Source organism: Nothobranchius furzeri, chromosome 12 (genome assembly GCF_043380555.1).
Source record: "Nothobranchius furzeri strain GRZ-AD chromosome 12, NfurGRZ-RIMD1, whole genome shotgun sequence".
NCBI lineage: Eukaryota > Metazoa > Chordata > Actinopteri > Cyprinodontiformes > Nothobranchiidae > Nothobranchius > Nothobranchius furzeri.
Genome location: NC_091752.1, coordinates 9,766,776 through 9,783,048, shown reverse-complemented (window position 1 = coordinate 9,783,048; position 16,273 = coordinate 9,766,776). Strand labels below are relative to the sequence as shown.

The 16,273-nt window shown below is 43.7% G+C and overlaps 1 protein-coding gene across 1 annotated transcript in view; it reads right to left on the bottom strand.

Annotated features, from left to right (window-relative positions):
• Positions 1–16,273, bottom strand: part of ttc27 (tetratricopeptide repeat domain 27) — a 75,004-nt gene that overhangs the window by 26,113 nt on the left and 32,618 nt on the right. The window contains exons 4-8 of the mRNA XM_054749986.2: positions 13,387–13,524; positions 10,033–10,135; positions 5,307–5,465; positions 5,094–5,233; positions 1,445–1,557 (exon numbers count right to left, since the gene is read on the bottom strand). Coding sequence (XP_054605961.1) covers positions 1,445–1,557; positions 5,094–5,233; positions 5,307–5,465; positions 10,033–10,135; positions 13,387–13,524 — 653 coding nt within the window. The remainder of the gene's footprint in view (positions 1–1,444; positions 1,558–5,093; positions 5,234–5,306; positions 5,466–10,032; positions 10,136–13,386; positions 13,525–16,273) is intronic.

Here is a 16,273-nt window from a genome sequence, read left to right as displayed (position 1 = left end):
CCTCTGACTCCAAGTCTGACAGAAACCTCATCAGTGAACTGATCTTCAGCTCCGTTTAATCTGAGCTGGGTGTCTGCATCAAGAAGGTGATGATGAGTCGAGTGACGGACTTGTGGCTCCAGAGGTAAAAGATGAGGACGGATAGAAAAACGACGTGAATCTGATGCGTCTGCTCATTGGAGGACTGCGAGGTCTGACGTTACCCGGGAGATGCTCCACTGATCTCCCTTTAATTTAAACAGACCTGCTGCTCATCAATCATCTCCCAGCCCTCACACCGACCACTCCACTGCCCTTCACCCGACCCGCCGGGTCCCAGCAGAACCACAGGGATCCATCACCAGCAGAGCTGTTATATTAAAGTCTGGGTCTCAAGAACAGCTTTAACCCTGAGTCCAAACATCAGGGACGCTACTTCCTGTTTGGTTTTACTAACACTAATCAGCTCTGGAGGAATCCTAAAGCTCAACCTTTCATCCCAAATGTTTAAAATAAAAATCTGTTGAAAATGATAGTTATAGCTGTTGTGTTCAAATGCTGAAAAACAACAAATATAAATGATAAATGGACCAACAGTCATTCACACCCTGGTGGTGATGAGCTACTGTCTAGCCACAGCTGCCCTGGGGCGCACTGATGGAGCGCCATCAGTCCCTCTGCTCCGACCACCACCAGCAGGTAAGCTGGGTTGAGCGTCTAGCCCAAGTACACAACAGCAACATTCTCTGCTGGGAGCTGGGATCGAACCAGCAACCTTCCAATTACTGGACAACCCGCTCTACCTCCTGAGCTGCTGCTGGTTTTCTAAAATATCACAAAGATCGGATTCTCAGCAGCTAACGTTACATGTTAGCTTCATCAGCTGTGGTGGCCATCTTTAAAATGGACGACTCCAAAAGTTAACCGGCTGTAGACAAACACCCCTCTGAGGAAAACAACAACCTACATTACCCAGAATGCACCTGTGGTCAGATCAGCTGGTTTTCTCACAGAAAAGCTCAGTAACGAGATTTAGAAGGAAACGTTTGTGAGGAGTTCTCTTGAGACCAACTCATCTCCAGCAGAACTTATGAAGCTTCTGATGAGATTAGCATTCTGCTGACTTCTGCTTCTGAAATCTAACGAATAAAAACAAGAACAAGCAGGACTGTAAAAACAGCATAAAGAGAGATTTGTCTGATGATTAACTGTTTGCGATGACCGATTCCTGTCACCATTTTTAAAGTTTCCAGCAACGTCGAAGCAACACCAGTCCGATGAAATGGTGAATATGGAATAAATCCAGCCTGAGGCAGACCGGGCTGCGTGGCTCCTCAACTCCTTATTAATGTGCGGGAGACTGGGAAGAGACTGGAAGTGATTTCTGTCATCAGGTGCTGACGGGAATCTCTACTGGAGCGTCACCGCAAAAGGTCAGGTGGCCGGGAGGGGGAGGGGCTCTTACCAGATTCCCAGGATGAGGGCCTGCTCCTCAGCACTGAGCTCAGGCAGCTGGAACTGATCCGGCTCGGCAAAGCTGATGGCATCCATCACCGTATCGTCCCCCAGCAGGTTGTCCTGGAATCAAACCAACACATCAGGAGCCAAAACATAAAAACTACTAAGAAGTTCAGATGTAGGTACGCGCGAGTTCAAAGTTAAAAACACTGAAAGGTTTAGTTTTGCTTTATTCAAACAAAACTGGCTGCATGCTCTGTTCTCCCACTCTTTGATGCTGCAGTGAAGGCTTCATTACTTTGTTCGCTGCTGCTACTATACTACTACTACTACTACTACTACTGCTACTATACTACTACTACTACAACTATACTACTACAACTACTACTATACTACTACGACTACTGCTACTTTACTACTACTACCACTACTATTATACTACTACTACGACTACTACTGCTGCTACTACTACTATACTACTACTACGACTACTACTGCTACTATACTACTACTACTGCTACTATGCTACTACTAGTACTACTACTACTACTGCTACGACACTACTACTATGACTACTACTACTGCTGCTACTGCTACTATACTACTACGACGACGACGACTACTACTGCTACTGCTGCTATACTACTACTGTTATGTCTTCTAAATATGTTTTTGTATGTAATTTCAATAGTTCAGTTTGAATTGTTTACTTCGTAACCATAGCAATAACGTTTTAGTGTAAGATCGCTAAACCGGAAGTAACTATTTTGTTAACGTATTTAAGCTTTCCCAGTAGTTAGCTTCTCAAATGTCGCTTTTCTTTCTACCTCTGTGCTCAAGCAACGTCTGAAAGTACCTTTCAGCATATAACATTGAGTTGATACTTATTCTGGCTTACCGGTTCTCATCAGTTCTGAAGGAATTCGATTGGGTTGTGATATGCTAAGCTAACTTCATTTTTTCAGATGATGTGACTTATTTCTACATATGTGTCTTTCTGTATTGCTTGTTACAGTTTTACAAGATTCCCACTAAACTTTATGGAATCAACTTACTGTCCCCTGGAGATTTTGGGAGTGTTTAAGCTTAATGGATTTGAGTCCATGACAACAACAACTACTACTACTACTACTACTACTACTGCTACTACTGCTTCTACTGCTACTACTTTACTACTACCACTACTACTTCTACTACTAGCACCACCACTACCACTACTATACTACAACAACTACTATATGATTAATACTACCACCACCACTACTACCACCACCACTACCACTGCTACTACTACTACCACACTACTACTGCTACTACTACCACTACTACTACTACTAAAACTATACTACTACTACGACGACTACTATACTACTACCAAGACTACTATACTACCACTATTACTACTATACTACTACTACGGCAATACTACTACTACTGCTACAATTACTATACTACTATGACAATACTACTACTGCTACAATTACTATACTACTACAATACTACTAGTACTGCTACAATAACTATACTACTACTACTACTATTACTATCCTATTACCACTATACTACTTCTACTACTACACTACTACTGCTGCTGCTACTACTGCTGCTACTACTACTATACTACTACTGCTGCTATTACTACTACTACTATACTACTACTGCTGCTACTACTACTATACTACTGCTGCTGCTACTACTACTACTATACTACTGCTGCTACTACTACTATACTACTGCTACTACTACTATACTACTGCTGCTATTACTACTATACTACTGCTGCTACTACTACTACTACTACTATACTACTGCCGCTGCTACTGCTACTACTATACTACTGCTGCTACTACTACTATACTACTGCTACTACTACTATACTACTACTGCTGCTACTACTACTACTATACTACTGCTGCTACTACTACTATACTACTGCTGCTACTACTACTATACTACTGCTGCTGCTACTACTACTACTATACTACTGCTGCTACTACTACTATACTACTGCTACTACTACTATACTACTGCTGCTGCTACTACTACTACTATACTACTGCTGCTACTACTACTATACTACTGCTACTACTACTATACTACTGCTGCTACTACTACTATACTACTGCTACTACTACTATACTACTGCTGCTACTACTACTATACTAATACTGCTGCTACTACTATACTGCTACTACTACTGCTGCTACTACTATGATACTACTACTACTGCTGCTGCTACTACAATACTACTGCTACTACTACTATACTACTGCTGCTGCTACTACTACTACTATACTACTGCTGCTACTACTACTATACTACTGCTACTACTACTATACTACTGCTGCTACTACTACTATACTACTACTACTACTGCTGCTACTACTATACTACTACTACAACTACTATACTACTACTACTATATTACTACTACTATACTACTACGATTACTGCTATACTACTACTACCGCTATACTACTACTACTACCACTACTACTATTACTATATTACTACTACTACTACTATACTACTACTACTACTATTATACTAAAACTACTACTACTAGTACAACTACTACTACTATACTACTACTACTATACTACTACTACTACACTACTACTACTACTATTATACCACTACTACTACCCTACTATTATACTACTACAACTATACCACTACTACTATTACTATGCTACTACTACTATACTACTACAACTACTATACTACTACTGCTACTACTACTATACTACTATTATACTACCACTACAACTACTACCCTACTATTATACTACTACTACAATTATACTAGTACTACTATACCACTACTACTATTACAATGCTACTACTACTACTATACTACTACAACTACTATACCACTACTGCTACTATTACTACTACTATACTACTACTACTACCACTACTATATTACTACTACTATACTACTACACCTGCTATACTACTACCACCACTGCTACTATTACTATATTACTACTACAACTATACTAATACTATACTAAAACTACTATACTACAAATACTGCTACTACTACAACTACTGCTACTATACTACTACTACTGCTACTACTACTATACTATTACTGCTACTATACTGCTACTATACTACTACTACTACTATACTACTACTGCTACTATACTACTGCTACTATACTACTGCTACTACTACTATAGTACTACTACTAGCTGTATGTTGAAAAACACCAGGAAGTTCTCTGCTGTTGGGATCGATTGAAGCGGCAGCAGATTTCTCGTCTTTGCTTTAAAAACCTAAAACACGAGTTCTGCAGTAACTTCTGATCCGGTCCATCTGCACAGGACGCATCGTTCAGTTGTCTTCGCCACATTTCTGCACGCTTCCTGCTCAGATGGAGACTTGTTTTTTCATCAGAGGATGAAGCGCTGGATCCGCGGCTTTGGGAGGAAAATACTAAAAATTCTCTGGTTTGGACTGCTGACCCGTGCGGTTCAGAACTAGGTCCAGAACCAGTCTTAAACCGGGAACACGAAAACTCTTTAAAACATCTCACATGTATTTTAAGATATGAGGACATCATGCAGGCAGCCAAATCTGAAACTGGATTTTGTGCAACCAGAACCGACTGTGGCCCAGACCCAAATGGTTCCTGAACACGCTCTTACTTTGGGTAGGCTGCTCCGTGGAGTGGGGGTGGGGCTGGCCTCATGGACCCTCTGATCTGGTCCATCCGGGTTCCTTTTAACATCAAGAATGAGCTGAGCCAGAAACTTCTCCTGGAAATGGGTCCGTTTGCCAAGAGCACCTGGACCCAGAACATTTGTTTAGTTCTAGTCAGACATCAAACACCATTTGGACCGCTAGTCGTGGTTACCGACCCGTCATGTTGATGCTGAGTCCAGAGAGCTCCTGGGCCCGTTGGATGTGCTGCTTGGCTGGTTGGTACTCGTAGTAGGTCAGGCTGATGTGGGCGCACTCCAGGTGGAGCTGGATCTCCAGGTTCTTCTGCTCCGACAGCAGAGACAGCTGCTTCAGCGCTGAGAGCCCATCAGAGGAGGAACGACAGGGATCAGAGGTGTGTGTGTGTGTGTGTGTGTGTGTGTGTGTGTGTGTGTGTGTGTGTGTGTGTGTGTGAGATACAATGATTCATTCACTTATTTTAATGAACGAGCAAATGAATCAGAGCTCTGCTAGTATATCAGATGAATATTATGAGACATTAAAGGTATTTTTTAGATCATCGGTTGCAGTCTGATATTCAGCAGCTAAACCTTTACAGGAACCAACACTGATAAATGATGAAGGTCAGCTAGGAGATACCTGATGGTCCAATCCCACCAGCTGACCAGATGCTACCTCCGACCTCTGACCTACAAACACATCCTTCTGATGAGTAAAACCAGGAGATCCTGCAGAAGGACTGGATGGAGTTTGATCCAAGGCTTATGGAACAACCGGACCAGGCAGAAGAAATTTCCTCTGATGATAATTTGCTCACAAGTCGGTTCAGAACTTAGATCAGATGCTTGTCTGTTAATCTGTTAGCAAAACCTCTCATAAAAGACCTTCCAGAATGATCCGATTTAGAGCTCTGGCACTTTAAGTAAACAAGCTAGAGCTGGCCACGCCCACCCATTACATGCTCAGGGTCCTAAAGGCTGAGATGCTTCGATAACTGGGGGGGAGGAGCTTCGAGTAGAGCTGCTGCTTCTCCAGCAGCAGCATTCAACATGTCCTCTACAGCTAATCAGCTAAAACTGTAGTTCTACTGATATGAAGGTAGCTGGGAGTCATCACACACACACACACACACACACACGCACGCACGCACGCACGCACGCACACACACACACACACACACACACACACACACACACACAGAGAGAGAGAGATTAGTGAAAATAACATCTATCGTCACAAACGTGAGAATAAAACCGTTGACCGCTCTTCGACCAGCTGGCGGGTGAACTGTGCGTTTCTGGATCTTCTCAATCATAACGTAGACCAGAGTCCGTTGGGTTCCAGGTTTGGACCCGCAGCAGGACCAGAACCAGCACCATTGGGCTCTGGTATCTGGCGGTTGTGGCCCGGGGGTGCGGCGAGTGTTCCATGACAGTGTTTGTGTTTAACAGCTAGCTTGTTGTGCAGATTTGATAAAGCAGATTAAACTGATGAGTCAATAATCACAAACGCTGTTAAGACTGATTAGAGCATTCTGAAGGAGCATGATCCACATGGAGTGGAGGTTGCTCTCCCCCATTCCTCAGACCTCCAGCCTGAAGACCTGAGACCTTGAGAAGAGTCATCATTGATGAGGAATGCTCTCCTCTCTTCTGATATGATTACAGGTTCTGTTGTTTTTCAGAGACAAAGAGGCTCTCGTCGGCGGAGACCAGCAGAGGGAACCAAGCTGAGAAGAAGTGCATAATTCATCAGCAGAAAGCAGACGTTCTCCTCCCTTTTCAACATTCATGAAGCAGCTGCAGGTCCGATGGTGCCGGCGCCGGGACAGATGGAGATTTACATGCAGCCCGCCACAGTCACCTTTAGAGCTGGCAGTCTCACAGTGGAGGAAAATGACTCACTGGGGGACGTCTCTGCTGCCGGGACAACAAACAACACGTCTGCAGGAGCTTCTGGAATCTTAACAAGATGGGAAAAAAACCCAGGTGGTGTCGCACAAGGACCACGACATCCTGGTCCAAAGCAACACGGAACCACAGCCTAAAGGTTTTACAACAATCATTATTTTACATCTAAATGTTTTTTAATCCACCATCTCAGCAACACTGGTGGAGACCCAATCCCACAGCTGGTTCAGGTTCAGGAGGGGGTCCTGGTGCTGCTGGGTCAGGTTTATTAGACGGTCTTTGTTCTGCTGGGCCGGATTCTGTAAACTGTCCGGGTTTTGAACTGTTCCATAAGTTTATTTTGGTCATTCCTTAACTTGTTTGGATTATATTATATTATATTAAATTATATTATATTAATTATATATTATATTATATATTATATTATTTTATATTAATTATATATTATATTATATTATATTAATTATATATTATATATATTATATTATATTACATATTAGATTAATTATATATTATATATTATATTACATTAGATTAATTATATATTATTATATATTATATTATATATTAGATTAATTATATTATATTATATTAAATTATATTAAACGTCTGAAAGGGTCAATTTTCTTCTATATATTGACCAACATAATAACCTTTCATCCACAGAAATAAATCCTCTGTTTGGCCTGCTAAACCCAGAAGGTTCTGTTCAATAAATAATAATAATAAAACAAGAATTACTTCCCGATTAATTCAGTTTCTCGCTGACCCTCAAACCGGCCAAATCAGGAAAGAAGCCTTGTTGAAGCCACCTTCTCCTTCGACCCCCTGTCCAAGCCTCTCTGCAACGTTGCGGCTGATACCAGACAACCGGCTCTTCTAAGAGCCAAACAAACATCAACTTTAGATACGAACAAGCATTCCAGCTTCCTGCCTTCACCTGGAGGGATCTCAGACTGGACGGGTCCTATCGGAGCTATCTACGGGTTCCCGATATCAGAGTTCACTCCACCGGCAGTGACCATTGACCCCCGGAACGTACGAGAACCTCCACACCAAGGGTGCGTAGATGTGGCACGACAGATTGCGTCTGTTGCTGTTTTTAATAAACAACTCTCTAGTTTATAACAAACAACAAATTATTTTACACTCAGATTTCACAATTTCTCTCAGATACAAAGAACAGTTGCTACAACATCTAGCTTCCCTCACAACACCTCACATCCACCACATCACATCTCATTATTCATTTCTTGTCATGTATAAATTATTAGTTTAGGAACAGGAATTAAATTCAGTGCTTTTTAACCTTTATACACTCCCTCTTGGCAGTGTCATTAGGATACATGAAGTCAACTTACACAGTTATGCTGATGATACACAGTTGTACATCTCTGTGTCTCCTGATGACTCTCGGCCAATGGATGCACTTTTTAACTGCATTTTAGACATCAAATCCTGGATGGCAGAGAACTTTCTCCAGCTCAACCAGGACAAAACTGAAGTTTTAGTCATTGGTCCTGAGGCCCAGAGAGAGAAATTTTTACCAAAACTACAATCTCTGTCTAATCCTTCTGAACCCGTGAAGAACCTGGATGTGATTTCTGACTCTGAGCTGATCAGATCACAAAAATAGGTTTTTATCGTCTAAAGAACATTGCCAGAGTCCGCCCTATTCTCTCTCGGGCCAATACGGAGATGCTGATGCGTGCTTTTATCACCAGTAGAATAGACTACTGTAATGCCCCGCTTTCTGCACTTCCCAAAAAGAGCATCTCACGTTTATAACTTCTACAAAATTCAGCGGCACGTGTCCTGATGAAGACCAGGAGGCGGGAGCACATTACACCAATTTTAGAATCATTGCATTGGCTCCCCGTATGTTTCAGGATCCATTTTAAGGTTCTTCTAATGGTTTTTAAGTGTCTTAATGGTATGGGGCCTTCTTATCTCTCAGAACTGCTTTTACCATATGAACCCTCACGGCCTCTGCGCTCCTCTGGCAGGCGTCTCCCGGTCATCCCTGAAGTCAGGACACACACTTAGAGCGAGGCATCCTTCCAGTGTTATGGCCCTCGCCTCTGGAACGATCTGCCGGAGGACCTCAGGGCCGCAGAGAACGTTCATGTCTTTAAGTCCAGGCTCAAGACCAAGACCCGTCTACTTAGATTAGCTTTTATCTAATTATTTAGTATAGTTTTATTTCTTGTTTTACATGATTATATTTTATTACTGGCTTTGCATCTTTTATATGATTATATTTTAATAATATTATTACTTTAATGTCCATATGACTTTATTTATTATCTTACTTTTTTCATTTATATTAGTTTCATATTTTTACTCATTTTAATCTGGTGTTTTCTCTGTAGGGGCCCTCTGCCCCGGGGGCGGTGGCCAACAGTTGCTTCCTGGGCACTCCACAGGTAGTGTTTAACCCTCCCACTATCCTAATAGGGGTGACCCCGCGAGGAAAGTTGACCATTGAGCAGGATTGATGGTTTATCCCTTGGGTCCACGTGGCAGGGGTGAGGTGGTGCTCACTCCTCACCCCTGCCACGTGGACCCAAAGGATAAACCATCAATCCTGCTCAATGGTCAACTTTCCTCGCGGGGTCACCCATAAAGACAGCGGGAGGGTTAAGTGGAGGTGGGGGTCTATGCTCCCCCTCCTCTGAGCGCCCTGACTTAGTTGCTATGGAAGACCTGATGCTGCCGGGGCAGACGGCTCCTCTGATGGTGTTTCCTTGCCTTACCTGGCTCACCTGGACTCAGCCAAATATAAATTTTTACTGATGCGATTGTGTGTGTGTGTGTGTGTGTGTGTGTGTGTGTGTGTGTGTGTGTGTGTGTGTGTGTGTGTGTGTGTGTGTGTGTGTGTGTGTGTGTGTGTGTGGATGAAACCCTGAATAACTAATAAACCACAGATAAATGACTTGATGCTCCATCAGAACATAAAACAATGAAATGATCTGACTTTAATCCACATGAAGACTCGCAGCAGAAGACAGACCTTCATCCATGCTGCTGTGGGCCAGATCCAGGAGCTGAGGAGAACGGGCCTCCAGGACCTGCTGGTGTAGGTTGATGTAGCGTAGAGTCCACCAGGACATCAGCTGCAGAGGAAGAGTGCAAAGGTCATCAGTTTTATTCCTAAAAACTTGCTGCAAATTACAAATAAATGTTAGAAATTGTACTTTTGACTATTTCTGCAGCTGCAGATAAAAAAATCCCCTTAATGAGAAACTAAAACATTTAAGTCATGACTTGTTTATTATTTCTGAGCTGACCCTTGTTTTGTTCAGAGTTGACTATGGTAAGACGTTTAGTGTGGGCTGGAAACCCCCGCTGGCCCCATCAGCACAAATAAAACATCCAGAGAGCTGCAGAGTGCTGAGCCAGCAGTAGAAACAGCAAACTCCTTTCCTTCCACCTGACTACAACAAAAGGCAGCCAGGGAAGGGGGGGGCGCACAAGCGTTCATCTTCTCTGGTTGTCTCGTCTCGTCTCGTCTTCCTCCGCTTATCCGGGTCCGGGTCCCTAGTTGGGATGCTGCCCCCGCGACCCGGACCCTTCTCTGGTTGTACGGAGGTTTAATTGTCCATCTGACTAGATCTGCATCTGCGACTCGTTCCTGCCCCCCGACAGCAGGAGGAACGGGATGAGAACATACATCTAGGATCAGAAACTTCCTTGTAGTTCATCAGGATGTGGACATCATATGAGGCAGATGAAGCACCAGAACTTTGTTCCCCCACAAAGATCGACTTAAGGCGTTCATTTATACTAGAGACCACTGAAGATGTGAACTTGGTCTTTCATTTGAACTTCTGCCTAAAGACTTCATCCAAATTTCAAACAAGTCACATGATGCGGAGCTTTTACTCTTCAGGCTTCATGTTTTCTGGGATTTTAGTTGCTGCGGTTCATCGTGTTAAAGTTTAAATGATCAAAACTCTTCAACTAATGTAAAAAAAAACAACTCAAAAATCAGAACGAGCCATTTCAGGGTTCTGTCGCTTCAAGAACACAAGCTATTGCTGGCCACCCCCAGTTTGGATATCTGGGTAGAGCTGCTGCTCCACAGATCAGGAGGTTTCTATGTCAGCTCCCCTGATTGTTACATCACAACAAGGGACATTTCCAAATGCCTCGTAGAAACAAAAATTTCCTGAAACCAATGGAGATGGGTTTCATTCATGTTTGGAGAGAAAAGAGCCACATGGCAGCAGAAAAGGAAGCAAAACGCAGATTTACATATGTCCTCTTTAAAATGATAAATGACCTCCACTAAGAGGATTCAGTTAAAGCAGGGACTCCCCAAGTGTGGTGCACGCACCCCTGGGGGTGCGAGAGCTGCCGCTAGGGGGTGCGCGAGGTGAAAAGTGTAATGGCTGCGGAGCTCAGAGAAGTCTGTCATATGTCACCATTATTGTAGCCAGAAACTCATTTGTGGGTGGGCCTAAGAAAAAGTAAGTGGGCCCAATAAATGTAATTGAAAACAAGTATATTTTTGTGTGTGTGTGTGTGTGTGTGTGTGTGTGTGTGTGTGTGTGTGTGTGTGTGTGTGTGTGTGTGTGCGTGTCCTCCGCATGTGCCATAGCTTCACAATAATAATGCGCGCCGAGCTTCAGCACTCTGGCCTGCGCACGCTGTTCATAGCAAGATATGTTCCATATTTGATCATTTTTAACGATGTTGGAGAAATCTGAAGGTGGTGAGTCATTCTGGCAGATTGTAATTAACACCTGTCTCATGCAGGTGTTCTGACATTGTAAACCTCACACACAGAACATTGTGGATGTAAGAAAATAAATAAGAAATGATTCCCATCTGAGCATTTTAGCATTATTATATTATTATATTAGCACACTGACTGTGGGACAGCATTCTAAACGGGTCAGGCTATTAACAGCGCGCTGAAGATCTGAAGTTCAGAGTGTGTCTGTCAGAGGTCAGACGCGTTCCAGCGGAACCACGGCTCACGGGTGCACATGTGAGCACATCTGGGCTGGACAGAAGTAATTGCATTGTTTATGTGCTACCTGGGCACTCTAAATATTTATTTAAAATGAAATCAAAGGAAATTGTAATGGTATGTTTATTAATTACTATTTAAAAAATGAAAGTGATGGGGAAAAAGGTCGATCATATTTTTTTTAACCCTGTCTTTCGAGTGACTGTTTAGCTTGACGTCTGATATATATATATATATATATATATATATATATATATATATATATATATATATAGCCATGCCCTGATGTGGGGGCTGGGGGATGCGTCGACATGGTCGGGACATAGAAGGGGGTGCGCGGCTGCATAAGCTTGGGAACTGCTGAGTTAAAGGATTAAATGAATCTGATCACAACAAAAAGCATTGCTAGCCCAAGTTCCCAGAGTGAGCTTTAAAGTTTTTCCAGAATCTTGGTTTAAACGTGCGTTCACCTCCTCGTCTCATGAAAGCGAACGTTATTGTTCTAAAACCGATTCATTTCCCATTTTAAACCCTTTAAAGTCCTCTAAGTGAATTGAATAACTCTTACAGCATTACACAACCAATCCAACGGAAAACAGTGTAAATTCCTCACACCTGCTGAGCTCACAAGTGCGTTTACTTCAGAGTGTAATTTAGCCTCATTAGCTTTGTAAACAGCTGAGTGGTGAGGAGGAGCCACCGGTGCCGATAAACGGAGCAAAAACACCAAAAGCTGCCACTGACTATGGTGAATCAGAGCCGACGGGACCAAGTATTTATGAGTCCGAAACTCCGATCCCTGAGCTGCATGAGCTCATTCTGGGATGTCTGGGAGGAAGCCGTCAAACGTCACAGCCCTAAAACCTCCATTAGCCGCTCAATAACTCCAAAGTGCTCTAGTTTGGAGGACAACCATCTTGGGCCGGGTCCAAACCCTCAGAGTCTGCTAATGCACGACTCCTAATAAAAAGGACACTCGGACGTTTATCTCGGTGTAAATTCAGATTTCAGACACTTTTTATTTCTCTGCTGTCAGACTTTCAAAGACTTCCGTAAAATTCGCTTTATAAAAAAGAAAACTTTATTCCTAGTCCTTCTTTTGCTTTAGGTGATTAACAGAAATAAATAACTCATTTATTATGATTTTATGATGTTTTAACCCAACCAGGCGTAAAATGATCATCAGCCCGGATGTTTGGATCATCTTTGGTTCCTAACCCCACTCCTCTCCATCTCCAAATAAAATGAACCCTTTAAAGTCTCAGTTGAACCTTCAGCTAAATGTCTAAAACTCAGCTTTTGTCTGAAGAAATTCACCCTTAGTCAAACGTTTATTGACCTATCTCCTTCTCTGAAGCAGGCGTTTCACTAACCGAGGCCCAGACGTACCTGGAGACCGTCCATCTTTGACGAGCACTTGGTGAGGATCACCCTGACCAGCAGGAGGAGGAAAGGGTTGACCACCAGGCTGTAGACCGACTCCCCGTCCAGCAGCAGGCTGGAGTGGACAGCATCAGTCAGGAAGCTCTGGAGGAGAAGAAGAAGATGATGATGCTGGAGTCTCGTTGAGCTTCAGACTTAAAATGTGACCTAAGTGCCAAAATATTTTAGTTGTTCCATCTTTTAGAGACCTTCTCGGTGGCCTAGTGGTAGAGTGTCCAGCCTGGGACTGAGAGACTGGGGTTCAAATCCTGGTCGGGCCATACCAAAGACTTTACCAACAGGACCACTGCCTCCCTGCTTCACACTCAGCTTTAAGGTTGAACCACCAGAGAGTTCCCAAGCGCAGCCACAGCTGCAGCTCACCACTCCCCACAGGGATGGGTCAGATGCACAGATGAATTTCACCAGTGTGTGATGACTAATGGGACTTTAACTTTGTGTGTGTGTGTGTGTGTGTGTGTGTGTGTGTGTGTGTGTGTGTGTGTGTGTGTGTTATAGGAGATGGTGAATGACTTGTTCGACTCGTAAATTCCTAGTTTAGTGGGCAGCAGCTTCGACTCACTCCCTTGTTTTAAACGTTCTGCTCAGAACCTGCAGCACCAACACCAGATGTTTTATTTGAGCTCATCATGTTTCTGATGAATCCAGAGTCAGATTCATTAGAGCTGAACAGCAGGAACAGATTGATCTTCTTGTTTCTGCTGACTGGAGTTCTGGAGCTCCGAGACATTAAAGAACAAGTTCACTGCAGATGTCTCTAATCTGAATTAATGCCTTTTTGAGTCTTTTTGAGAGGAAAAAAAGCTCTGGCGCGCTTGTTTGAGTTGAGTTTGACTATTTCCTGATATGTGGACATCTCTCCCCTGATTGGCTTACAGCGACACGACTCTACCTCTGACTCTGTTTGCTCTGCAACGTTGATGTTGTATCTCCACAAATAAGACAAGCCTGGAGGAGTTCTGCTGTGTGGTGGAGTTGCTAATGCTAACGGTTAGCTTCTACTAGCCGAGACATTCTCTGCTGTTTGCTGGACCAAACCAACAACAGCCTTCCCCGTCATGAGTCCAGATGGGTGAATCCATGAATATTAGTGACAGTGTGACGTAGATCTGTCAGGATTTTCTATCCTAGAGTTTCACCGTCTGTTGTCTATCAGAAGCTACTGCAGGAGATAGGTGTAGGAGACTATTTTCATGTTCAGCCTGCATGAGAAGCTCAGAGTGACCCATTAGAATCAGAAAAAAATGGTTTCTCAGTGAACTTGGTCTTTAAAGCTGCTCCTGGAACACCTTAAAGTTCTCCCAGAATGAAAACCTCTCTAAACTCTCCATTTCCTGCTTCCTGATGAAACAGATGCTGCTGAGAGGAGGAGAGAGGTCCTGGATAGGAGCATCGTGTTACTGGATGATGAGATGGGATCATCCTTCCTCACACCCTCCAACAAACAACAAACCTCTCTGAGGGATTCAGCTGATGTTGATCATTAAACCGACTTCCAGAAGCCTCCAGGTGTGTCTGTTCCTTCATCCAAATCCTTCAGGAACACAGGAATCCCAGCATCCCAAAACCAGAGCAGAACCAAATCCTGGTTCTGACCCAGCCTCTCCGCCCTGGAATTGTGAGGCCAGACACGTATGAAGCCAAACTCATTCCAGCTGCTTGCATTCATGATGAATCCCTGCAGGCAGCAGCAGGGACACCAACCGGAGGAGGCTCGGTTCCTCCAACCAGCAGCACCACTGATTGGTGTACTGGGAGAGAACAGTACCTGGGAATGACGACGGTGTGATTCAGCGTGAACAATCCCACATGAGAATACAAGTGAAACAGTAAAGTCAACCAGCTTCTCTTTGCACCAATCGGTTCCATTTTCCTGATGATTAGGATGTTTGTTACCAGGCAGAAAATCAGAGACGAGGCTTCGGAAACATCTCCACGTCTCCGTGTGGCGATATGTAGATGTTACGGGTCGGAGCCATGTGGTCCTCCATGCTGCTGCTGCAGTAATCAGGATCATCCCATAATTCTCCAGGGATGTCTTACACCACTCATGAAATTCTGCAGCTTTATCCCTCCGTTTCCTGCCTCTGTTGCCACGGCATCCTGAGCAGCATTTAAATGGTTTCTGTTGCTCAGACAGCCACATGACAGGCACTTTACCGAGTTTGTCCTCGCCTTCACCTGTGCTGTCAAACACGTATGGACGACCTGCTTCGTAACACGGCTTCCTCGCCGTGACAGCACATAAATCACTAACGCCAAAGGAATTACTCCGACATAAGGAATGGTCTCTCCTCGGGTGTAACGGTGGGATGAAACACGTTATTGTGCAACGCTACGGCGGACCAATATCCTGGAGTCGGAGTAATTAGGACCCCCAGAGATGCGTCATTACTGAGAACTTCTCCTGAGCCTACAGCTCCGTCTGCCTCTCCACTCGTCTGCGCTCTCTCCGGTGTCGGATCAGGATTCAACTCCTGAAACGTCCAGGATCATCAGGAGGACGTTGGACACAACCAGGAATCAGGACTTGGTCACAAACTTACAACATTAAAGGAGATCTGAGACGTTTATCAATGTTTGAGCAGAAAAGAATATAACCATCCTGTAGAAGGTCACCTGAACGGCCTCGGTTCTCTCTAACCACAGGACTGAGGTGCTAACGGCTAGTCCAGGGCTCGGCAACCTTTTCCTATCACAGAGCCATTATTACCCGTTTCCCACCATAAAGAAGACACTGGGAGCCGTGGCGTTGTGGGTGGGGCCTAAAATCCTGAGAGAATTTTGACGTGTGCCACACCCTTGTTGAGCTATTTTTCCAACACTCAGCGGC